The 26,081-nt window shown below is 39.2% G+C and overlaps 1 protein-coding gene and 1 long non-coding RNA gene across 4 annotated transcripts in view; one reads left to right on the top strand and one right to left on the bottom strand.

Moving 5' to 3' along the window:
- Positions 1-1,592, top strand: part of LOC130684566 (uncharacterized) — a 207,716-nt gene extending 206,124 nt beyond the window's left edge. Inside the window, exon 3 of the long non-coding RNA XR_008998885.1 lies at positions 872-1,592. This is a non-coding gene — a long non-coding RNA (uncharacterized LOC130684566). The remainder of the gene's footprint in view (positions 1-871) is intronic.
- LOC130684562 (AN1-type zinc finger protein 4-like) overlaps positions 1-26,081 on the bottom strand; it is an 87,316-nt gene that overhangs the window by 3,441 nt on the left and 57,794 nt on the right. For all 3 annotated transcript variants that reach the window (XM_057505819.1, XM_057505818.1, XM_057505820.1), the window contains exons 6-8: positions 19,607-19,754; positions 3,031-4,203; positions 2,470-2,524 (exon numbers count right to left, since the gene is read on the bottom strand). In XM_057505819.1, the coding sequence (XP_057361802.1) occupies positions 2,470-2,524; positions 3,031-4,203; positions 19,607-19,754 (1,376 nt within the window). The remainder of the gene's footprint in view (positions 1-2,469; positions 2,525-3,030; positions 4,204-19,606; positions 19,755-26,081) is intronic.

Raw genomic sequence — 26,081 nt, 5'->3', positions numbered from 1 at the left:
GACTGGAAACAAGTATCTCATCACTTTTATGGAATGTCATTGATAACGCTAAGCACACTTGGAGATGAAGGCACTTGTTGAGTTGGTGCCTGGGCAGTATTAGGGGCCATTCAGTTGGTTGTTTCAAATTTTTTCTAGTTTGGGGCAAGATCTGGGAACATATTTTAGACTGGTAATAAGGCAGACTTAATTTTGCTGGGATTGTATACCTAGCACCCAATCTGGGTTTTGGCAAAAGACTCAGCACCAATTAATTGTAATTCCAATGTTTTGAACCCTTGAAGGATTTGCAGGGAGGTTTAGCTGCCAGATACGCAGTTATCTTCTTCAAGGGCACTTACAGTTATCAAGAACATTTCACAAAGGTGATGGGGTACTTTCTGCTTCTTAAAAATAAAGAGAAGCATTTACATAGGACACATAAGAAAGGCATATACTACCAGATTCCCTGTGGAAGCTCATCTAATTGCAATTATCTTTGAAATCAGGCTTAGGATAGTCTTCTTTAAACAACAGTAGGAAAATCTGTTGATGATAATTTAGTTTGGTGTAGTTATATTTTCATTTTCTTCTTTCTTTGGAGTTGCTTAACTCAATGTTTCCTGACTGTTTTTTCCTTCAGTAACTCCTGTGAATGTGTGAGACAGAGAACACAGTAGGGACAGGAATGAGGTGGCACAGAGACATAATGCTGTCCTCTCCTAGGAGAATGTATCCCTCTGCCCACCAGAGAAAACCACTTGTCAGTTATTTATTCTAGGCAATGAACTATCACTGATAGGTTCCCTACTACCAACAGGAAAAATTCAAATTCCTTTGACTGGCATTCAAAGTCATTTGTGTCCAAAATGATACCTTTCTAACTTTCCAGAGTCAAGTTCTGTCATTTACCACATCATACCCACTCTGAATGATGCACCAGAGCCATTCACATGTGCTGTCTCTTCTAAAATGTTCTACTCCACCTTGTCACCAAGTAAGACTCTACTTATCCTGTACGAAGATATCATCAATAATCAACTCCTCTCTGAAGCCTTCTTTCAATGTGTATTGAACATGTGAATAAGGAAGAAGCCAGTTTTTCAGTCAAGATGTCAATCCCTTATCAGATACATCATTTGCAAGTATTTTCTCCCATTCCTCAGGTTGCCTTTTTACTCTGGTTGATAGTGTCTTTTGATGCACAATAGTTTAAAAGAATTGAAAGCAGGGTGTCAAAGGTGTAGTTGAATACTCATGTTCATAGCAGCATTATTCTCAAAAGCTAAAATGTGGAAGCAACACAAGTCTCCATCCAATGGTGCATGGATAAGCAAAGCAAAATGTGGTCTCTACATACCATGGAATATTAGTCAGTCTTAAGTATGGAAACACTGAGCCATGCTACAACACAGATGAACCCCGAGGGCATTTACTAAATGAAGTCAGTCAGACACAAAAGACGAATACTATAGTATTTAGAGTAGTTAAAACTAACAGAACATAGAATGGTGGTTGCCAGGGGTTAGGGAAAGGAGGGAATGACAGAATGAGGAGTTAGTCTAAAGGTACAAGAGTTTCAGTTTTTCAAGATGAAAAGAGGTCTGGAGATGGATGGTCAATGATGGTTGCCCAAAAATGTGAAATGTATTAATGCTACTGAATTGTATACTTTAAAATGGCTAATATGGTAAATTTTATGTTATCTGTATTTTACCACAATAAAAAATTTGAAAAAAAGTCGATGTATTAAGACTTTGGAACCTTGGGCCTCACACAGTAGTGGAGTGCAAACCTTAGGTATCTCTTTAAAAACAAAACTCCCATGACAACCATAATACATAAAGTATCCTTTGGAACCTTGGGGCTACAAGAGTGGTACATCTTTGGTAATGAGTTTCCCCCCTCTAGTCTGAGCATTAAAACACAAAAGATGATGATAGTAATGGCTTCCTTGGAAATAAGCACTGGTCAGTGCACGTTTAAGGGGTTACTGTTAAGTGCTAATGTTATAGGCATTTTTGCTACTATGCTTTAGAAAATGCTAGTGCTAGTGATTGTCCTTTTCTTTCATCCAGAAATAACCAATTCATCAAAAGGAGCTCTTACTACCACCCTTGATAGTATTGTGATGTTAGCAAATACCTTTCTTAGGTGCATCCTCAAAACCCTCCCAGCCCCCCAATGTGGCTCTAGAGTGGCCAGTGTCTAGGAGGGTTGAGAACTACATGTTAATTCTTCATTTATCTTGTCTTTTCACATAGACCGTATCTCTTCCTCAATAGCAGAGACCTCCATTAAAATTTTTGTTTTATACTTTAAATATGTCCTACAGTGAATTTTCATAATCATTTCCTTAAGTGGAACAAAGTTTAGGCAGAGCATACTCTGTACACACTACAGAGAATTCTTATTTCTCTTTGAAAGGTCAGCAGTATGGATGAGGTGATTATTAGCCTTCTATTGTTTTCAAAATCGTCTGTGGCTTACCTATTCTTTTCCCTGCTGCTGTATTATTTCCATTCATTCCAATACCACGAGTAGACTACAATTAAAACACAAAACATTTATAGAGGTGAGTTAATGGAGAACGGAAGAAAAGTCACCAAACATGAAATACTTGTATTTTATTACAAAAAATGCTGTTGAGCTTTCATTTTTAACTACTTACTCTAATTTTTAATTAAATTAACATGGAACCTGATTCTCACTTCCAGTAATATTGTACTTATTATTTATCTTTAAATAATATTTGATGGTTCAAATAAAATTTATTTAAAGAAAACACTAATAAAAATATCATTTGAAAACCTGTAATAAATTATTTACACGAAATTATTTTCAAATTACAGTTTTCAATACAGGGTTAAAATATTACTTAAAATTCAACTGTCAAAAAGATTTCTACAAACTGGATAAACATTTTAAGAGAAACTTAGGAAAAGAATTCAACCTTATGCCTCCTTAAGTATGTAAACAAAAGCCAAACCTTAAATATGTTGAATCACTACAAGGATAACTAGTTGAACATATTGAAAGGCAAATACTTACTGAAAAAAATTCTGTAGGTTCTAACTGGGGAGAACTTTTCCTGAAGCTTTCTTCCTGAAAATGCTGGAGGTTTGCAGACAGCCCAATTCCAGAGGTCTGAAGCCTGCCTGCCCCACGTGTGCTCTGTAAACTGTCCCTACTTGCACTCTGGGCCAGCAAAGCAAGAGAACCTGTATTATTTACACAATCAACAGGCTCTTTAGAAGCCTTGTTAGCCATATCTGTGATATCCCTAGCCTCAACTTTAGAAATAATATCAGATCTTTTCCCAGGGGAATCAACTTTAACAGCTTGAAAGCGAGTAGACCTTGAGAAAGAAGAATCAGTTTTATTTCGAACATCCAATGACTGAAGGACTTTTTGTGAAGTAGAAGACTGGAGGTTCTCAGACGCAAAACATTTGGGTCGTCTCTGTGGTTTCACCACAGAATTATGTAGTGACATTGGTGTAGAATAGCAAAGAGGTGACAAGAATCTTTTTTTGTGAGGATTTAAGTCATTGTGGTTGAGAACTGTAGTCTCTACTGATTCACCACTTAACATTCTTGCAACATGTTTAAGATGCTCCTCTGTAGCTTTCAACCCTTTATCACCATTTGTGAGTAAGAACTCTGGATTTCCCTTCCAAGTGCCTTCTAAGACACTGCTCTGTTCATCACCATTTCCTTCTGTAAACGAAGCAAAAGAACCTACTTCAGGTAGAAGTGATTCTTCAGTTACACACTCTTCTAAAGTCGGAGATAAAACAGTGTCATTCTCATTATTAGATACCAAATTTCCTGAAAAGTGTTTTGTCTGCCTAGGCAAGGATGATCCAAGGTGGAGAAGAGGATCAACAAGCTCTTTGTCACTTTCCAACTCCGTATGGGGTATCCGAGGTCGTAGTTTGATGCTGCTATTGGAATGAGACAGTGGGTTACTCTCCCAGTCATCTTCCTTAGGAAAACCGCTAGCTATAGATGACGTGGGTCCAACAGCAGGGGGCAGAGCTGCCAAACTTGAAATTGCACCGCTGGATATTTCATGTAGATAAGCATCCCCAGGAGAAGGCAAACAAGGCTGCCCAATGTTGGGGAGAACCCTTGACAATCTGTGGTGAGCAGCTGCCGTGGAACTACTAGAAGGTCGAGGAGCTATAGGTGGATGAGGTTTTACCTTGACAGCTTTCTTAGGCTAAAAGAAAAGAGTGAATATATAATTCCTGCTACAGTAATTTTCTTGGCCCATTAACAAAAATTAATGAAGGAAGAAACTGTTATTTTCCTTTAACATATTGGCATTTTGGTTACCTCAATTTAAAATGTTTAAAAATATTGGAAGCTTAAGCTTATGATTAAGAAGAATTTTGCTATTTTCCTTCATTAAGTAAATTTTATGAGAACATTAAAGTAATTTACTTCACTGATTTTCCTCATTTCTGATTATCTGTCAGAGTTTTGCTGAGAAGTAAACTCACTGATAATATTGGATATAACATTGCTGACCTACTTTAGATATCCAACAACTTTTCCTAGTAAGATGGTGTTTGGCTAGGTAGATATTGCAGAAAAGAGTTTACAAGCCTAAAGTGCTATCTGTGAAAAGGCCTGCTTGCAAGGTTGCCCTTGGGTGGCTTCTGGGAACTTGTATTTCAGGATGACTCCCATCAACCTGACCAATAAGACTGTCTTCATTGTGCTAACCTGTTTGTGCAAACAGTAGGTTTACACTGACATTAACTTTCCTTTTGGGAGTCTAGAATTTTGGTACATGCTAAGTAGAGGGTGCCTACATGAGCAGCCCCCAATAAAACCCCTGAGCAGAGATTCTGAAATGAGCTTCCATGGTAGACATCACTTTGCAAGTGCTGACACAACTCATTAAAAGAAATTAAGCATGTCCTATGAGACACAACTGGTATAGGACTCTGGGAAGCTTGTGTCTGGTTTCCTCTGGACTTTACCCCATACGTCTTTTCCCTTTGTTGCTTTTGTTTTGTACCCCTTTGCTGCAATAAATCTTAGCCATGAATACACCTATATAATACTCCTATGAGTGTTCCTAAGCTAATCATCAAATCTGCAGTGGTTTAGGGGTCACCAATACAGTAGGTTATAATAAAAGTGTCATAACAATTCCTGATGTTATGGATAAAGTTGCAAATTAAATATATGGAGTCTTAACTCTTATCTTTAAGATATGAGCTGATATGTGCATCAGGATACAATGGAATACCTGATGACATACCATACTCCCAACTTATAAGAAAGATAATTCAGTGGATATCAGTTGAGGCACAAACTAAAGGAGCTAAACATTCAAAGAAAGAAGAATCTTGGAAAGATACCTAAGCTCCTGTAGTTGCTTTTAGCCTAGGGTCTTGTCTTGCTACTCTGCAATTCTATACTCAGAAAAATAAACTATTTTTCAAAAATGAAGATGATGACTTCTGGGCTTAGAGGTTAATGGTTGATGCCTAAATATGAATTTCCCTCATGCATCCTCTAAACAATCATACAAATGAACAATATAACAAAACCACCCATAATTCATAATTTCATTAAACCAGGTAATAGATAAAATTAACTTCAAGTTACCTTAAATAGGAAAATACCCAAATACAAAATCTAGGGGACTCTGCACAGCTTCTGCCTGTGGTGAAAGACAAGGGTGTGCAGTGAGAGAGAGGAAGGAAGGAAGGCAGGGATGGAGGGAGGGAGGGAGGGAGGGAGGATGGAAGGATTGGAAAGAAGACATGAAGAAAAAGAGTGGTGTGAGAGGAGCTCAAGACGGTGGCATGAGTAGGGTGGCAGAAATCTCCTTCCAAAACCATATGTATTTTTGAAAAACAGTATATACAATGATTCCTAAAAGAGAGACCAGAAGATACAGTACAAAAGCCAGGCTACATCTACATCTGCAAGAAGTCAGAATCTCATGAAAAGGGTAAGATACAAAGCCGTGACCAGGCAGGAGCCTAGCACTCTCCCTACCCCAGTGCAATGGCAGGAGGAAAGGAATCAGAGTAGGGAGGGAGTGGAAGCACAGGACTGCTAATTATCAGCTCTAGTAATCTGCACCAGGAGCACAGATGCACATTGCATGGTGTACTAGAGATTAGAGAAATGGAAAAGTAAAATCAGAGACTGAGACTGCAAGTGGGTCCCCACAGCCGGCTCCCAGTGGGACCAAAGAAAAGTGGGCAATTTAAAAGTTTAAAGGGACAAGGGCTTAACAGGGGGACAAAATTGTCCTGGCACACTGAGCCCAGCAGGCTGGGGATTTTAAGGAACTTCAGGCGCCCTAACCCACTGGATGGCAATGCAGCTCTGAAGCCTCTCACGGCGATAAACAGCCGGCCATTCCTTTCCCCCACTGGCATTGCAAGCAAACTGGTGGACTCACCACTGTTGCAGACCAGCTCCACCCACAGCAGCCACACAGAGTCTTTTAGCATGCAGCAAACCAGGCCAGACCCAGAGGCTGCTGCCAGCACGCAGCTGACAGGGACAGGCAGAGGAAGCCGACGTGAAGTCTGGAAGGCATGAAGGGGCACTGTTCTCACAGGAGAACACACCTGCCACTATGGCAACCCCTCCACAGAGCTCTATGTTATCCAAAGGGCTGCCCACCCATGGCAGCTCAGGGGATTAACCCAGAGACTGATCCTAGAGTGTGGGTAACTGGCACAGGCAGCAGAGAAGGGCAAGGTGACCAGCAAGCCAGAAGAGACTTTGTTCTCCCAGCTGACACATGCACCACCAGCTGGTGATCACTTCTATCACCATTAAAAGGCAGAAGAACCTGGTCCGGTCAAAAATCACTCAAACAACCCCAGAGAGAGGGCTGGGCGAGAGAGATATAACCAATCTTCCTAAAAAAGAATTCAAAATAAAGGTCATAACCATGATGATGGATCTGAAGAGAAATTTGCAAGAGCTAAGGGATGAAGTCCAGAGGGAGATATAAGAAATGAAACAATCAACAGAAGGACTTAACAGCAGACTGGATGAGGTGCAAGAGACTGTTAATGGAACAGAAATCAGAGAACAGGAATACACAGCAGCTGAGGGAGAGAGATATAAAAGGATCTCTAGGAAAAGAATATTAAGAGAACTGTGTGGCCAATCCAAACGGAACAATATTCACATAATAGGGGTACCAGAAGAAGAAGAGATAGAAAAAGGGATAGAAAGTGCCTTTGAAGAAATAATTGCTGAAAACTTCCCCAAGCTGGGGAAGGAAATAGTCTCTCAGAACATGGAAGCCCATAGATCTCCCAATAACAGGAACTCAAGGAGGACAACACCAAGACATATATTAATGAAAATGTCAAAGATCAAAGACAAGGACAGGGTATTAAAGGTTGCCAAAGAGAGAAGAAAGATCACTGACAAAGGAAAACCCATCAGGCTATCATCAGACATCTCAACAGAAACCTTACAGGCAAAAAGATAATGGCATGATATATTTAATGCAATGAAACAGAAGGGTGTTGAACAAAGATTACTGTATCTAGCAAGATTATCATTTTAAAACTGAAGGAGGGATTAAACACTTGCAAGATAAGAAAAAGTTGAGGGGATTTGCTGCCCACAAACCACCTCAACAGGGTATTTTAAAGGGACTGCTCTAGATGGAAGTATTCCTATGGCTAAATAGATGTCACCAGAGAAATCAGAGCAAAGAAAGCAGACAAACCAAATATTAACTAAAGGCAAAAAAATAAAATCAACTAACCATAAAAGCAGTCAAAGGAAACACAAAAGAGTACAGAATAAAACACTTAACATATAAAGAGTGGAGGAGGAAAAATAAGAAGGGAGAGAAATAAAGAATCATCAGACTGTGTTTATAGTAGTGTAATAAGGGAGTTAAAATTAGATGGTTAGATAGCAAAGAAGATTCCCTTGAACCTTTGGTAAACACAAATGCAAATACTACAATGGTGATAAGTACATATCTATTGACAATCATCTTAAATGTAAATGGACTGAATGCACCAATCAAAAGACACAGAATAATATAATGGATGAAAAAGCAAGACACATCTATATGCTGCTTACAGAGACTAACCTCAAACACAAAGACATATGCAGACTAAAAGTGAAGGGATAGAAAAAGATATTTCATGCAAACCATAGGGATAAAAAAGCAGTACGTGTATCAGACAAAACAGATTTCAAAACAAAGAAAGTAACAAGAGATAAAGAAGGACATTACATAATGATAAAGGGGTCAGTCCAACAAGAGGATATAACCATTATAAATATATATGTACCTAACACAGGAGCACTGACATATGTGAAACAAATACTAACAGAATTAAAGGAGGAAATAGAATGCAATGCATTCATTTTAGGGGACTTCAACACACCACTCATTCCAGAGGACACATCAACCAGACAGAAAATAGTAAGGACACAGAAGCACTGGAGAACAAACTAGAACAGATGGACTTAACAGACATCTACAGAACTCTACACCCAAAAGCAGCAGAATACACATTTATCTCAAGTGCAAATGGAAAATTTTCCAGAATAGACCACATAATAGGCCAAAAAAAGAGCCTCAGTAAGTTCCAAAATATTGAAATTCTACCAACCAACTCTCAGATCACACAGGTATAAAACTAGAAAGAAATTTTACAAAGAAAACAAAAAGGCACACAAACACATGGAGGCTAAACAACATGCTCCTAAATAATTAATGGATCAATGACCAAATTAAAACAGAGATCAAGGAATATTTGGAAACAAATGACAAAAACAGCAGCACAATGCCCCAACCACTGTGAGATGCAGTGAAGGCAGTTTTAAGAGGAAAGTACATAGCAATCAAGGCCTGCTTAAAGAAGGAAGAATAATCCCAAATGAATAGTCTAAATTCACAATTAATGAAATAGGAAAAAGAAGAACAAATGAGGCCCAAAGTCAGGAGGAGGGACATAATAATCAGAGAAGAAATAAATAAAATTGAGAAGAAAAAAACAATAGAAAAAATCAATGAAACCAAGAGCTGGTTCTTTGAGAAAATAAAGAAAACAGATAAATCCCTAGCCAGACTTATTAAGAGAAAAAGAGAATCTACACACATAAACAGAATCATAAATGAGAAAGGAAAAATCACGACAGACCCACACAGAAATACAAAGAATTATTAGAGAATACTACAAAAACCTATATGCTAACAAGCTGGAAAACCTTGAAGAAATGGACAACTTCCTAGAAAAACACAAACTTCCAAGACCGACCAAGGAAGAAACAGAAAATCTAAACAGACCAATTAGCAGCAACAAAATTGGATCGGTAATCAAAAAACTACCCAAGAACAAAACCCATGGGCCAGATGGATTCATCACTGAATTTTATCAGAAAATTGAGAAGATATAATATCCATACTCCTTAAAGTTTTCCAAAAAATAGAAGAGGAGGGAATACTCCCAAACTCATTCTATGAAGCCAGAATCACTCTAATATAAAAACCAGCCAAAGATGCCATGAAAAAGGAAAATTACAGACCAATATCCCTGTTGAACATAGATGCAAAAATACTCAGCAAAATATTAGCAAACCAAATTCAAATACACATCAAAGGGATGATACAACATGACCACGTGGGATCCAATGCAGGGATACAAGGATGGTCCAACATTTGAAAATCCATCAACACCATCCATCACATCAACAAAAAGAAGGACAAAAACCTCATGATCATCTCCATAGATGCTGAAAAAGCATTCAACAAAATTCAACATCCATTTCATGATAAAAACTCTCAACAAAATGGATATAGAGGACAAGAAACTGAATGTAATGAAGGCCATATATGATAAACCCACAGCTAACATCATACTGAACAGCGAGAGGCTGAAAGCTTTTCCTCTGAGATCGGGAACAAGACAGGGATGCCCACTCTCCCCACTGTTATTCAACGTGGTACTGGAGGTCCTAGCCATGGCAATTAGAAAAAATATATACAGAAATACAAGGCATCCAGATTGGTAAAGAAGAAGTCAAATTGTCACCATTTGCAGATGATATGATACTGGACATAAAAAACCCTAAAGACTCCACTCCAAAACTACTAGAACTAATATCAGAATTCAGCAAAGTTACAGTATACAAAGTTAACACACAGAAATCTGTTGATTTCCTATACACTAACGATGAACTAGCAGAAAGAGAAATCAGGAAAACAATTCCATTCACAATAGCATCAAAAAGAATAAAATACCTAGGAATAAACATAACCAAGGAAGTGAAAGACCTATACCCTGAAAACTACAAGACACTCTTAAGAGAAATTAAAGAGACACTAACAAATGGAAACTCATCCCATGCTCTTGGCTAGGAAGAATGAATATTGTCAAAATGTCCAACCTGCCTAAGGCAATCTACAGATTCAATGCAATCCCTATGAAAATACCAACAGCATTCTTCAATTAACTGGAACAAATAGTTCTAAAATACATGTGGAGCCAGAAAAGACCCTGAATAGCCAAAGCAATCCTGAAAAGGAGGAATAAAGCAGGGGGGATCTCACTTCCTAACTCCAAGTTCTACTACAAAGCCACAGTAATCAGGACAATTTTGTATTCGCACAAGAACAGATATACATACCAGTGGAACAAAATAGAAAGTCCAGATATTAAACCAAATATGTATGTTTGATTAATATATGATAATAGAGCCATGGATATACAATGCGGAAATGAAAGCCTCTTCAACAGCTGGTGTTGGCAAAACTGGACAGCTACATGTAAGAGAATGAAACTGGATCATTGTCTAACCCCATACATAAAGTAAACTCGAAATGGATCAAGGACCTGAATGAAAGTCATGAAACCATAAAATTCTTAGGAAAAAACATAGGTAAAAATCTCTTGGACATAAACATGAGCCACTTGTTCACGAATATATCTCCCTGGGCAAGGGAAACAAAAGCAAGAGTGAACAAGTGGGACTATATCAAGCTGAAAATCTTCTGCAAAGCAAAGAACACCATCAATAGAACAAAAAGGCATGAAACAGTGTGGGAGAATATATTCATAAATGACAGATCGAATAAAGGATTGACATCTAAAATATATAGAGAGCTCATGCACTGTGAACAAACAAACAGCAAATAATTCAGTTAAAAAATGGGCAGAGGATATGAATAGACAGTTCTCCAAAGAAGAAATCCAGATGGCAGACACACACATGAAAAGATGTTACACATTGCTAATCATCAGAGAAATGCAAATTAAAACCACAACGAGATATCACCTCACACCAGTAAGGATGGCCACCATCCAAAAGTCAAACAACAACAAATGTTGGCAAGGATGTGGATAAAGGGGAAGCCTCTTACCCTGGTGGTGGGAATGTAAATAAGTTCAACCATTGTGGAAAGCAGTATGGAGGTTCCTCCAAAAATTCGGAATAGAAATATCATTTGACCCACGAATTCCACTCTCAGGAATTTACCCTAAATATGCTGGAGCCCAGTTTGAAAAAGAAGTATGCACCCCTATGTCTATCACAGCACTACTTACAATAGCCAAGACATGGAAGCAACTTAAGTGTCCATCAGTAGATGAATGGATAAAGAAGAGGTGGTACATATACACAATGGAATATTATTCAGCCAAAAGAAGAAAATAAATCCTACCATTTGCAACAACATGGATGGAGATAGAGGGTATTATGCTCAGTGAAATAAGCCAGGTGGAAAAAGACAAGTATCAAATGATTTCACTTATCTGTGGAGTATAACAACAAAGAAAAAACTGAAGGAACAATACAGTAGCAGACTCACAGAACCCAAGAATGGACTAAAAGTTACCAAACGGAAAGTGACTGGGTATGATGGGTGGTAATGGAGGGATAAGGGGGAAAAAGGGCCATTATGTTAAGCAGACATAATGTGTGTGGGGGGTGCAAGAGGAAGGCTGTACAACACAGAGAAGACAAGTAGTGATTCTATAGCATCTTACTACGCTGATGGACAGTGACTGTGATGGGGTATTTGGTGGGGACTTGATAATGGGTGTAGTCTAGTAACCATAATGTTGCTGTTGTAATTGTGGATCAATGATAACAAAATAGAAAAAAAAGAAAAAGAGTGGTGTAGATAATCTAGGGCTGATGGAACTAAGATAAACCTGCATGAAAGAAAATCCCACTTGATTATGAAAAACATGAAAACAGGTTTAAGATCTAGGATATTGTAACATAGGCTACTAGAAAATCAGAAATAATTGATTTGAAACTGTTCAGGACTTAAGGAGATAGTTTCAAGAAGATACCACTTCTGGGGGAAGAAGGCATCAGTCAGAAAGAAAAGGCACCCATTGGTTGAGAACTTGACAGTGAAGATAAAGAAGGCAGCAAGAAAGTGAAAGTAAAGAGCCTACAGACAAAAAACAAAATCAGAAAATTAGGAAACAAAACTCCACCTTCCAATAAGACAGCACCATTGATTTAAAAAAACTGCATTTCACTGTACTGAAACAAGAGGGTGCTTTTCAAATAAGATACTTACTTTGCCACACAGAATCTTCACGTTTGTCTATGCACAATTGTTAATATTCATTAAAGCAAATTAAAACTCCCACCCCACCCAAAATCAGGAAGTAAACAGAAAAAGGTAGGCCAAATTCATACAAAGCTACTATAAAAATACATCAGAAAATGAGAGTCTCGTTTCAGCTGATGAAAATTGGCCTCCAAAACAATGAACCAAAAGAAAACTGATTTACAACACTCCGACATGAATATACTTGTTATTTTTTAAAGGTTCACATCATGCGAGGAGCCAAGATGGCGGCGTGAGTTGGGCAGCAGAAATCCCCTTTCAAAACCATATATATATTTGAAAATACAACAAATACATCTATTCCTGAAAGAGAGACGAGAAGATACAGTACAACAGCCAGGCTACATGTACACTTGCAAGAACCTAGTGCCTCACAAATGCGGTTAAGATACAAGCCGTGGCCTGGTGGGCCACAAGCACAACCCCCACCCCAGCTCCCTGGTGGGAGGAAAGGAGTTGGAGCAGGGAGGGAGAGGGAGCCCAGGACTGCTAAATAGCCAGCCCTAGTCATCTGCACTGTGAGTGCAGACACACAGTGTGTGGTGTGCTGGATACTAGGGAAATGGAATAGTAAAACCTGCAAGCGGGTACCCACAGTCGGTGTCCCTGGGACAAAAGAAAAGCAAGTGCTTTCCAAAATTCTTAAAGGGACAGGAGCTACACAGCTGGATGAAAGTGTCCCGGCACACACAGCCCAGCAGCTGAGAATCCCGGGAAACACCAGGCACCCTAACCATCTGGGTGGCAGTGCAGCTCTGAGGCCCCTAACGGTGATAAACAGCCTTCCACATGTTCCCCCTCTGGCACAGCCCCACATAGCGGAGCAGTAGCCTGAGACCATCCAAGCCCACAGGAGCTGTGTGGAGCCTCCTCCGCAGCCACCCAGCCCAGATGGAGAGGCCCCATCAGCACACAGCTGTCCAGCACAAGCCGCTAGAGATTGCCATTCTCACAGGAAGGGAAGGCAACTGGCAAACAGGAAGGGACTTTGTTCTCCAAGCTGACATATGCGCCAACTGCCTACGACTACCTCTATCACCATGAAAAGGCAGTAGAATTTGATACAGACAAGAATAACCCAGACATCCCCAGAGAGGGAACCAGGGGAGATCGATTTAACCAATCTTCTTGAAAAAGAATTCAAAATAAAGGTCATAACCATGCTGATGGAGCTGCAGAGAAAAATGCAAGAGCTAATGGATAAAGTAGGGAGGGAGAACACAGAAATAAAGCAATCTCTGGAAGAACTTAAAAGCAGAATGGACATGGTGCAAGAGGCTGTTAATGGAATAGAAATTAGAGAACAGGAATGCAGAGAAGCTGACACAGAGAGAGATAAAAGGATCTCCAGGAATGAAACAATATGAAGAGAACTGTGTGACCAATCCAAATGGAACAATATTTGCATTATAGGGGTTCCAGAAGAAGAAGAAGAAAAAGAGAGAAAAAGGGATACAAAGCGTCTTTGAAGAAATATTTGCTGAAAACTTCCCCAAATTGGGGGAGGAAATAGTTGCTCAGACCATGGAAGCACACAGAACTCCCAAGAGCAGGGACCCAAGGAGCACCAAGACACATAATAATTAAAATGGCAAAGATCAAGGACAAGGACAGAGTATTAAAGGCAGTCAGATAGAGAAAAAAGGTCACCTACAAAGGAAAACCCATCAGGCTATCATCAGACTTCTCAAAAGAAACCTTACAGGCCAGAAGAGAATGGCATGATCTATTTAATGCAATGAAAGAGAAGGGCCTTGAACCAAGAGCACTGTATCCAGCATGATTATCATTTAAATATGGAGGGATTAAACAATTCCAAGATACGCAAAAGTTGAGGGAATTTGCCTCCCACAAACCACCTCCACAGGTTTTTTTAAAGGTATTGCTCTAGATGGAAGCTCACCTAAGGCTAAATAGATGTCAGCAGAGAAAATAAAATCACAGCAAAGAAAGCAGACCAACCAAATACTAACAAAAAGCAAAAAATAAAATCAACTACTCACAAAAGCAGTCAAAGGAAACACAAAAGAGTACAGAATAAAACACCTAACATATAAAAAATGGAGGAGGAGGAATAAGAAGGGTGAGAAATAAAGAATCATCAGACTGTGTTTATAATAGCTCAATAAGTGAGTAGAGTTAGACAGTAAGATACTAAAGAAGCTAATCTTGAATCTTTGGTAACCACGAATCTAAAGCCTGCAATGGCAAGAAGTACATATCTTTCAATAATCACCCTAAATATAAATGGACTGAATGCATCAATCAAAAGACACAGAGTAATAGAATGGATAAAAAAGCAAGACCAATCTACATGCTGCTTACAAGAGACTCACCTAAAACTCAAAGACATGCACAGACTAAAAGAGAAGGGATGGAAAAAGAAATTTCATGCAAACAATAGGGATAAAAAAGGAGGTGTTGCAGTACTAGTATCAGACAAAATAGACTTCAAAACAAAGAAAGTAACAAGAAATAAAGAAGGATATTACATAATGATAAAGGAGTCATTCCAACAAGAGGATATAACCATTATAAATATATATGCACCCAACAAAGGAGAACTGACATATGTGAAACAAATACTAACAGAATTAAAGGAGAAAACAGAATGCAATGCATTCATTTTAGGAGAATTCAACACACCACTCACTTCAGAGGGCACATCCACCAAACAGAAAATAAGTAAGGACACAGAGGCACTGAACAACACACTAGAACAGATGGACCTAATAGACAACTATAGAACTCTACACTCAAAAGCAGCAGGATGCACATTCTTCTCAAGTGCCCGTGGAACATTCTCCAGAATAGAACACATACGAGGATACAAAAAGAGCCTCAGTAAATTCAAAAAGACTGAAATTCTACCAACTAGCTACTCAGACAGCAAAGGTATAAAACTATAAATAAATTGTACAAAGAAAGCAAAAAGACTCAAAAACACATGGAGGCTTAACAACATGCTTCTAAATAATCAATGGATCAATGACCAAATTAAAATAGAGATCAAGCAATGTATGGAAACAAATGACAACAACAACACTAAGCCCCAACTTTTGTGGGACACAGCGAAAGCAGTTTTAAGAGGAAAGTATATTACAATCCAGGCATATGTAAAGAAGGAAGGACAACCCCAAATGAATAGTGTAAAGTCATGATTATCAAAATTGGAAAAAGATGAACAAATGAGGCCTAAAGTCTGCAGAAGGAGAAATCAATGAAACCAAGAGCTGGTTCTTTGAGAAAATAAACAAAATAGATAAGCCTCTAGCCAGACTTATTAAGAGAAAAAGAGAATCAATACACACAAACAGAATCAGAATTGAGAAAGGAAAAATCACAACAGACCACACAGAAATACAAAGAATTATTAGAGAATACTACAAAAACCTATATGCTAACAAGCTGGAAAACCTTGAAGAAATGGACAACTTCCTAGAAAAATACAACCTTCCAAGACTGAACAAGGAAGAAACAGAAAATCTAAACAAACCAATTACCAGCAACAAAATTGATGCAGTAATTTAAAAAATACCCAAGAGCAAAACCCCTGGGCCAGATGGATATACCATGGAATTTTATCAGACATACAGAGAGGACATAATACCCATTCTCCTTAAAGTTTTCCAAAAAATAGAAGAGGAGGGAATACTTCCAAACTCACTGTATGAAGCCAGCATCACCCTAATAACAAAACCAGGCAAAGACCCCACCAAAAAAGAAAATTACAGACCAATATCCCTGATAAACATAGATGCAAAAATACTCAACAAAATATTAGCAAACTGAATTCAAAAATACATCAAGAGGATCATACACCATGACCAAGTGGGATTCATCTCAGGGATACAAATATGGTACAACATTCGAAAATCCATCAACATCATTCACCACACAGAGAAAAAGAAGGACAAAAACCACATGATCATCTCCATAGACACTGAGAAAGCATTTGACAAAATTCAACATCCATTCATGATAAAAACTCTCAACAAAATGGGTTTAGAGGGCAAGTACCTCAACATAATTAAGGCCATATATGAAAAACCCACAGCCAACATCATGCCAACAGCGAGAAGCTGAAAGCTTTTCCCCGGAGATAGGGAACAAGACAGGGATGCCCACTCTCCCCACTGTTATTCAGCATAGTACTGGAGGTCCTAGCCACAGCAATTAGACAAAACCAAGAAATACAAGGAATCCAGATTGGTAAAGAAGTACTCAAACTGTCACTATTTGCAGATGACATGATGTTGTACATAAAAAATCCTAAAGACTCTACTCTAAAATTACTAGAACTAATATCGGAATACTACAAAGTTGCAGGATACAAAATTAATACACAGAAATCTCAGGCTTTCCTATACACTAACAATGAACTAATAGAATGAGAAATCAGGAAAACAATTCCATTCATAATTGCATCCAAAAGAATAAAATACCTAGGAATAAACCTAACCAAGGAAGTGAAAAACCTATACCCTGAAAACTACAAGACACTCTTGAGAGAAATTAAAGAGGACAGTAGCAAATGGAAACTCATTCCATGCTCTTTGCTAGGAAGAATTAATATTGCCAAAATGGCCATCCTGCCCAAAGCAATCTACAGATTCAATGCAATCTGTATCAAATTACCAGCAGCATTCTTTAACAAATTGGAACAAATAGTTCTAAAATTCATATGGAACCACCAAAGACCCCGAATAGCCAAAGCAATCCTGAGAAGGAAGAATAAAGTGGGGTTCTCGCTCCCCAATTTCAAGCTCTACTACAAAGCTAAAGTAATCAAGACAATTTAGTACTGACACAAGAACAGACCCACAGACGAGTAGAACAGAATAGGAACTCCAGACATTAACCCAAACATATATGGTCAATTAATACACAATAAAGGAGCCATAGATATACAATGGGGAAATGACAGCATCTTCAACAGCTGGTGTTGGCAAAACTGGACAGCTACTTGTAAGAGAATGAAACTGGATTATTTTCTAACCCCATACTCAAAAGTATACTCGAAATGGATCAAAGACTGGAATGTAAGTCATGAAACCCTAAAACTCTTAGGAAAAAACATAGGTAAAAATCTCTTGGACATAAACATAGCCACTTCTTCATGAACATATCTCCCTTGGCAAGGGAAACAAAAGCAAGAATGAACAAGTGGGACTATATCAAAGTGAAAAGCTTCTGTACAGCAAAGGATATCATCACTAGAACAAAAAGGCATCCTACATTATGGGAGAATATATTCATAAATGACAGATCCGATAAAGGGTTGACATCCAAAAATATATAAAGAGCTCATGCACCTCAACATACTAAAAGCAAATAATACAATTAAAAAATGGGCAGAGGAGCTGAACAGACACTTCTCCAAAGAAGAAATTCAGATGACCAACAGACACGTGAAAGGATGCTCCATGTCACTAGTCATCAGAGAAATGCCACAATGAGATAACACCTCACACCAGTAAGGATCACCACTATCCAAAAGACAAACAAGAACAAATGTTGGTGAGGGTGTGGAGAAAGGGGATCCCTCCTGCACTGCTGGTGGGAATGTAAATTAGTTCACCCATTGTGGAAAGCAGTATGGAGGTTCCTCAAAAAGCTCAAAATAGAAATACCATTTGACCCAGGAATCCCACTTCTAGGAATCTACCCTAAGAATGCCGCCACCTAATTTGAAAAAGGCAGATGTACCCCTATGTTTATTGCTGCACTATTTAGAATCGCCAAGTAATGGAAGCACTCTAAGTGTCCATCAGTAGATGGATGGATAAAGATGTAGTACATATACACAACGGAATATTATTCAGCCATAAGAAGAAAACAAATCATACCATTTGAAACAACATGGATGGAGCTAGAGGGTATTATTCTCAGTGAAATAAGCCAGGCAGAGAAAGACAAGTACCAAATGATTTCACTCATATGTAGAGTATAAGAACAAAGAAAAAACTGAAGGAACAAAACAGCAGCAGAGTCACAGAACCCAAGAATGGACTAACAGTTACTAAAGGGAAAGGGACTGCGGAGGATGGGTGAGAAGGGAGGGACAAGTGGGGGGGAATGAAAGCGGGCATTAATATTAGCATGTATAATGTGGGGGGATGCACGGGGAGGGCTGTGCAACACAGAGAAGACAAGTAGTGCTTCTACAGCATCTTACTCTGCTGATGGACAGTGACTGTAATGGGGTTTGTGCAGCGTACTTGCTGAAGGGGGTAGTATAATAAACATAATGTTTCTCATGTAATGGTATATTAATGATACCAACAAAACAAAACAAAAGAAAAGAACAACAAAATCACACAACCCTACAGAAGAATGGGCAAAAGATTTGAATAGACATTTTACAAAAAAGGGATATCAAAACACCCAATGAACATGTGAAAGTTGCTCAACTTCATTAGTCAGAGAAATGCAAATTAAGCCATAATGTGATGCTGCTATACATCAAGAAGAATGACAAAAATGAAAAAGGACCATACCAAATACTAGTAAGGATGTGTGAAAACTGCAGTTCTCATTCACTACAGAACAGAATGTAAACTAGTTCAATTACTTTGGAATCATTTTGGAAAACTAACAGTACCTAGTAAAGCTAAACATAGGCATACTCCATATCCACACCCAGAAAGAGGAGATACCCATAATATGCAAATATTAACAAAGTATCTAAAAAAGTAATTACTGTAAGATTAAGATGAGGTTCCTTTTATTGTCCTTCTTGGCTCTAGAACTACAAAATTATTAAAAATCATGAATTATTTTAAGTGCAGCATAAATTACATTACATGTGCTGTTGGCCTAAAAACCCATTCATCGCTTTCAATATGTCAACAAATAACTGAAGGCAAAAACTTGAAATGAGTAATATTTTATGTATGTATGTATGTATATATATATATATATAATTTTTTTGGTCAGGACCATCATCAGACCTCAAAGTGAGCCCTGCAGGGATAAACAAGAGAATGGCCTGGCCAAGTGCAAAGAGCGTCACCTTTTTGCTGGGATTGTTGTTCTCCATCTTGGCCTTCAGGAGCTTCATCTTATTCATAGTTATTGAATTCTCGATGATCTGTTGCCCAGAGGGAGAATGCTCAAGTTCCTTATCCTCCGCAGTATGTGAACCATACACAGAGCCGCCGCTGCAAAGAAATTATGACTACCATTGAAATGTGCCTGGTATCTGGCCCAACGGTTTAAAATACTCTATGTGCACTAGAAACCACAGATACTGCTGCTGATAAAACAATAAATCCGCCACGTCAGTGTAAACTCAAGGCAATTATATTTCAAAAAATATATTTCGTAGGAGGAAAAAATAAATGGGGAGGAATATCACAATCTAGCATTACTGTAAATCTAGGACAGCCAAGCTTTTTCTGAAGCCAGTATACCATAAGTATAGATCTTTTGGCATCTGCTTATATTATTCCCACAGCAGCAAAATCCATTTCCACAAGAATGTTCAGATTTCATTTTGCCAGCCAAGGCAACCTAGACCATAGGTTGATCAGATTTCCATTAACCAGGAAGAAAAAGAAATTCACATAGAAGTCCAGATTTTTATTCCTCCTGAAAGGATTCTCCGTAAAAAAAGGAAGTCATTCACAGACTTCATCAGAATATTTTCTGTTCTTAAAAACAACAGCAACAAAAAAGAGTAACTTAAGATTTTTCTTAGTGTGTTTGGAGTAACCACCTAGAAGAGCATAGATTGTAAAATGAAAAAAGACACTCTAGTCATGACACAAATTATTAAATATGTAAAAAATTTCAATTACTAACCAATCACCATGACATTTATTCACACCTCAACAAATTATTATTTGGGACCCTTCCCTTTTACTGCATAATATAATGGCACTTACCACACTACCCTCACATGTATTCTTCGATGTCTACCCTCCCCTCTTACCTCCCATATGTAAGTAAGTGGGAAGCAGAAATTAGGTTTTATTCATCTTTCTAGTCTTAGCAGCTGATACAGTGCCTGGCACGTATCCAATAAATGTTTGTTGAATTGAACAGAAACATTACTTAAATTTCACTCAGGATTTTCAATAATGGGAAAATTAGAATGGTAAGGGTTTGCCAAAAACACAAGCTTGGCATATTTGAAGAATGACTAAACTTTTAAATAGAGAAAAATAAGAATGTGTGGAAGTCATTCTGCCTGACTGATTTAAAGGAAGACTAAAGTTTGTATCTGGGGAAGGAAGCCAAGGACATATGAGGGTTAAGATTTCTTGTTCTATATGGTTGTAAGAAATGAAAACAGTTTAGGATAGCCTTAATAAGGGGCATATTCCATAATGCTTCTGAAGTACATAGTACCACCACATGAAGGCAAAGTAGAGAGTGGAGAGCCCCATTCTTAAACTTTAATGGTAAAACTGATGACATTCTGAAATCGTGGGTTAATTATATGCATAGAGGGCATGGGTATCACAAGAGAGAATGCTTGGAATAGGCTCCAAAACCAATTTAGTCTCTAGTGCTTGACTCATGACCACCACTTCTACTATTTTAGATGCTGACTACGGTATAAAAATTGACACAACAGGCGTAACGCTGAATTAACGTTGCTCTATTTACTGAATGCCGTCTGCCAGGTACTTGCCATATATTATTTCCAATCCTCACAAAAACTATATAAGGTGATACTGTGTCCCTTTTTATAAATGAAGAAACTGCTGTCAAGAGAAGTGATTTCGTTTGGACCAGAAAGCTAGTAAATAGAGGCCCTAAGATTGAAATCCCCTGATGTCTCATACCAAAGTCGATTCTTTATACAACTTCCTGCTGCTTCCATAGGCACCAAGCAAGATGTTACCATGTCATGCTTGTGTACCCATGTAAGTGACAGAACTTAACAGTATGTGAAGGCTCTTGTCTGGAAGTTAACTATACCTGAAAAGGAAGGATAAATGAAGATTTTTACCAGTTCATCATTGGAGTTGGAAGGAATGACTCGAGTATACTCTATTCTTATTTTAACTTTACCTTGCAATACTTTAAGTACTTCTCTGTTACATCCTGTAGTGTTTTAACTTCAAGTACCCATACTGAATACTGAAAGAGGTTCCTGACTCAACTTTCTGTCAGAACAAACTGGTCCTTTACTATTTTCCTGTGGAGAACAATATGTGCATGTATTTTCAAAAGTGTAAGCTTAATAAATATTTCATTGGATGTAGTTTAGAGAATTAAAAACACTTTGAAATTCACCTATTTTTTTCAAATAAACACATTACTGTGTTTTCTTTCCCAAAGCACAGATTCATGAGGGTCAATTAGAAGCCCATCACAACTTTTTTTCTAAATGGAAAATGTGACTAAACTAGGATAATACAGTAATTTATAAACTTAATCAAAAATATCTTTTACACTATTTAAATATTCCAAATATTTTCTTGGATTTCTAAATACTTTTTTTAATGCTGTTTTTAGCCTTTTCTAAATCTTTTAATCTAATAATACAATTTAAAAATGAGATGGACAAATGTAATATTTATTTCAACAGGAATAATTGTTTATTCCAAAGTCAATCCTTGTGTAACATTCATAGACAAGTTATCATTTAATTAAGTCTTGCAATGCCTCCTTTTATTTCTTTCCACTTAAAAAAGCAGTAGGTGGCACAATTAACTAAAAAGATTTGAGACCAAAAAATGACAGATACTAGATCTTGTATCAGAATGATTCAAATAAGCACCCAATTCTCTCTGTTTCTTCTTAGAGCAGAACTTGGTAAACTATGGTGACAGACTAAATTTAGTCCACCATTTACATTGGTGTGGCCTACAAGCTAAGAATGTTCTTTAAATTTTCAAATAGTTGATAAAAATCAAAATAATATTTTATACCATGAAAATTATATGACATTCAAAGTTGTGCCCAGAAATAAAGTTTTACTGGAACACAGCCACACTCATGTGATCACATGTTGCATATGGCTGCTTTTGTACTAAACCAGCAGTGTAGCCCCAGAAGATATGTAGCCCTTCATAGCTTTGCATTGCAGCTTGCACTACAAATGTGACACAATCAATATTCAATAGCAGTTTGAGTGACACATGTATCATTGTACCATGACAGGGGTTGTTTTTACTGCCAGTATATATCCAACATGTTAAAAAAAGAATGAATAGTGGACTTCAAGTACTGCAGTTTCAAGGCACAGAAGAAAGTTATCAATTAAATGGCAAATCATTCTGTGTATTATGCACTGTTACTATAACTGTACTAAAGAAAAACAATGCATTTGGACATAACCAGACTAAGGACTCATCACAGCATTCCAAACTTGCAGAAAAGCAAGTTGAAAAAAATCAGAAAATTTGAAATGGAGTATGTCATCAGAATAGAATTTCTAAATAAAAATGAACAATGCAAATGAGACAGCAGCCAAAATAAGTTTCTGGGTGACTTATGTACTAGCCAAGCTTAAACTCTGTTTACCAATAGTAAGTTAATGAAACCATGTTTGATCACAGCAGTTGAAGAAATGTGCCCACAGAAAAGAAACTTGCTTAAAGACCAGTCCTGAGGATTAAAGATGGCGGCGTGAGAGGTGAGACAGGGGCATTCTCCTAAAACCACATATAATATGAAAATATAGTTAATACGACTAATCCTGAAAGAGCAACAGGAAAAACATCTGTGCCAAACTAAATACACCTGGAGAAAAGAATAAACCTCAAGGAACAGGGTAACATACAAAAGCCGTGGCCTGGCGGGACAAAAGCCCTTCCCCCAACCCAGCTCACCAGTGGGAGGAAGAGAAATCGAGCAGGGAGGAAGTGGAGGCCTGAGACTGCTGGATACCTAACACCAGAGATGTGCTCTGGGAGCACAAATGTACATTTCATGGTGCTTTCATGGCACTCTTGTGATTAGGGGGTTGGAAAGCTAAGACAGACAGAATACCTGGAGACACTGAGATTCCAGCCACTTGTGGAAAGCAGGGATCCATATCTGGCTGCTCTGGGAAAAAAGAAAGGTGGGCAGTCTGAGAGACTTCCCAAGAGCAAGAGGGCTGCTAGAGGGGCAAGGATTGCACAGAGCTTACTGCTCAGGAGAAAGGTAGACAAAATTGTCCAGGTGCACTCTGCCCAGCAGGTTGGGAACTTTCTCGATCTTCAGGTGCTCCAGCTCCCTGGCTAGCTACCCACTTTGAAAGACCCCCTCCATGATATACAGCCTACTGCGCCTTTCTCCTGGCCAGCCCCAATGGCTCACAAATCGGCAAACCTTACCCCAGCATTAGGCCAGCCAGAGGGTAGCCACATCTACAGTAACTACAAATGCAAAGCATAGAGGCTTATATCTGTGTGCTCGGCCCACTGGTTCTGGCAGTGGAGCAGGCATAGCAGCCAGGAAGCAGGAAACAGCTCTTTCCTCCCCCCAGGCACCAATACTGCACCCCTGCAAAACCCCGACATTGCTTCAGGGGCTGAGCAGCTCCAGAGAGAAGAGTTTCTGGGCACTAGAGGGTGCAATATACAAATATGAAATGCCAAAGAAACTTGGTTCAAAGTAAAATTATGCATACAACACCTGAGAAAGATTCAAATGAAATTCAATTCATGAATTTTCCGGAAAGGGAGTTCAAAATAAAAATCATTAACATGCTCAAGGAGGAACAGAATATATTCAAGAACTCCGGAATGAATTCTGGTCAGAGATCCAATCGTTAAAGAGCACAATTGAGGGTAATAAAAGCAGATTAGATACCGTGCAGGAGACGATAAATGAAATAGAAATTAGAGAAGAAGAATACAAACAAGCTGGGGCACACAGAGAAAAAAGGATCTCTAAGAATGAAAGAATATTAAGAGAACTGTGCGGTCATTTGAAACTGAACAATATTCACATTATAGGGGTACTAGAAGAAGAAGAGAGATAAAAAGGGATAGAAAGTGTCTTTGAGGAGGTAATTGTTGAAAACTTCCCCAACCTGGGGAAGGAGATAGTCTCTCAGGCCATGGAGGTATACAGATCTCCCAACTCAAGGGACCCATGGAAGACAACACCAAGACATATAGCAATTAAAATGGCAAAGATCAAGGATAAGGACAGACTATTAAAAGCAGCCACAGAGAGAGGATCGTGGAAAGAGGGTGGTGTGAGCAGTTCAGTGGAAATCTCCTCCCAAAAACATATATATTTATGAAAATACAATAAATACAACTATTTCTAAAAGAGACACCAGTGGATGCAGTACAACAGTCAGGATACATGTACATCTGCAAGAACTCAACATCACACAAAGGGGGTAAGATACAAGCCGTGGCCAGGTGGGACCCGAATGCTCCCCCACCCCAGACCTGGCAGGAAGAAAGGAGTCAGAACGGGGAGGGAGTGAAAGCCCAGGACTGCTAAACAAGCAGCTCTAGAAATCCGGACCTGGAACGCAGACACAAGGTGCATGGGGTGCTGAATATTAGAGAAACGGAAAAGCAAAACCTGTGGGGAGGTCCCCGCAACCGGTGCCCCTGAGACAAAAGAAAAGCAAGTGCTTTTTGTAAGTCTTAAAGAGACAGGGACCCCACAGCTGGATGAAGTCATCCCGGCACACTTAGCCAGCTGCTGGGAATCCCGGGGAACTTTAGGGACCCTAAAACCCCTGGGTGAAAGTGCAGCTCTGAAGCCCCTCACAGCACTAAGCAGCCTGCCAGTCATTCCCCCAACTGGCACAGACCCCGACACACCGGCCCAGTAGTGGGAGAGTGGCAGCGCGCGCTGGGGGTAGTGGCGCCGCACGGGACTGGGAATGGCCCACATGTACTGGCGGTGCCAGAGGGGACCGGGAGCAGCTCATGCAAGCCCGCCATGGTGGCGAATGAACAGCCCGGGAGAGGCCTATGTGTGCTGGCGGCAGTGATGCCAGAGGAGACCGGGAGAGGTCCGTGCGGGAGAGGCCCGCACGCACCTGCAGCAGTGCCAGAAGGAGCAGCCGCGCACCCAGCAGCTGACCAGAATCCCAGCACGACGCCCAGCCACCCAGGCCAGACGCAAAGGCTGCTGCTGGCACACAGCTGCCTGGCAGGGGTGCTACTATTGAGGACGAGCTCACCTGGCATGATGCCACTCCCTGCAGGGCTTGGCACTGCTCTGACGGAGACCCAGCCAACAGCAGCTTAGGGGATTAACCTGGTGGCTGCTCCAGGAGTGCGGGTAACTGACATAGGCAGTGGAGAAGGGCAAGGCATCCAGCAAGCAGGAAATGACATTCTTTTCCCAGCTGACACACCTGCAACCTGCCTACAGCCACCGCAATCACCATGAAAAGGCAAAAAATTTAGCCCAGTCCAAAATAGTTTAGACAACACTTGAGAGAAGATCAGCAGAGACGGATCTAACCAGTCTCCCTGAAAAAGAATTCAAAATAAAAAGCATGAACATGCTGACAGAGCTGCAGACAAATATACAAGAGCTAAGGGATGAAGCCCGGAGGGAGATTACAG

The sequence above is a fragment of the Manis pentadactyla genome, chromosome 8 (genome assembly GCF_030020395.1).
Source record: "Manis pentadactyla isolate mManPen7 chromosome 8, mManPen7.hap1, whole genome shotgun sequence".
In the NCBI taxonomy this organism is placed as follows: Eukaryota; Metazoa; Chordata; class Mammalia; order Pholidota; family Manidae; genus Manis; species Manis pentadactyla.
Note: the sequence above shows the minus strand (reverse complement) of the source record. Positions and strands in the feature narration are given on the sequence as shown.